General features: G+C 71.2%; 1 protein-coding gene across 2 annotated transcripts in view; it reads right to left on the bottom strand.

The window, feature by feature from the left end:
* The window catches only part of NAMPT (nicotinamide phosphoribosyltransferase), a 41,349-nt gene that overhangs the window by 40,004 nt on the left and 782 nt on the right, over positions 1-563 (bottom strand). Inside the window, exon 2 of one of the 2 annotated variants that reach the window (XM_077746978.1) lies at positions 323-426. In XM_077746978.1, the coding sequence (XP_077603104.1) occupies positions 323-379 (57 nt within the window). In that variant the 5' untranslated portion in view covers positions 380-426. Of the gene's footprint in view, positions 1-322; positions 483-563 lie in introns of those variants that run through there. The other variant, XM_077746977.1, reaches the window with a different exon arrangement.

The following is a 563-nucleotide window of genomic DNA, read 5'->3' as shown; positions in this document are numbered from 1 at the left end:
GTCGGAGCCCCGAGCCCAGCGGCGGGCAGGCGGGCGGCTCCGGCAGGGGCCCGCCTCAGCCCCTCGCCGCGCCCCCCCACCACGCACCCCAAAGCCCCGCCTCCTGCCGTCCATCCCTCCATCCCTCCTCCATCCACCTCCTCCCCACTGCGGCGCTAGCTTCACCTGCCTCATCCCGCCGCTACCTCCTCTCACCCGCTCCTTCCCTCGGGGTCGCGCCGCGCCACGACCCCAGACCGGCCGTCCCCCGCCCCACAGCCCCGCGCTCGTCCCAAACGTGCCCTCTCCTCCCCCTTCACCTGCCCTCGTCCCGAACCTCTACCTTGTAGGAGTCAGTAGCTAGTAGAATGTTGAACTCGGCGTCTGCCGCAGCATTCATCTCGGGCGGGAGTGTGAGGGCCACGCGCCGCGAGCTGACCGGCGCGGCTGCGAGGAAGGAGAAAAATGAGCTTCACCGCGCTCCGTTGCTTAAGTCACCGCTCGGTCGGAGGGGCGGGGGAGAAGAGGGGGAAGCGGAGTGGGGAGGAGGGGCCAAAGGAGGGCGGGCCCGGGAGCCGTGACGC

This window comes from Crocuta crocuta, unplaced genomic scaffold (genome assembly GCF_008692635.1).
Source record: "Crocuta crocuta isolate KB4526 unplaced genomic scaffold, BGI_CrCroc_1.0 scaffold396, whole genome shotgun sequence".
Classification (NCBI taxonomy): Eukaryota; Metazoa; Chordata; class Mammalia; order Carnivora; family Hyaenidae; genus Crocuta; species Crocuta crocuta.
Note: the sequence above shows the minus strand (reverse complement) of the source record. Positions and strands in the feature narration are given on the sequence as shown.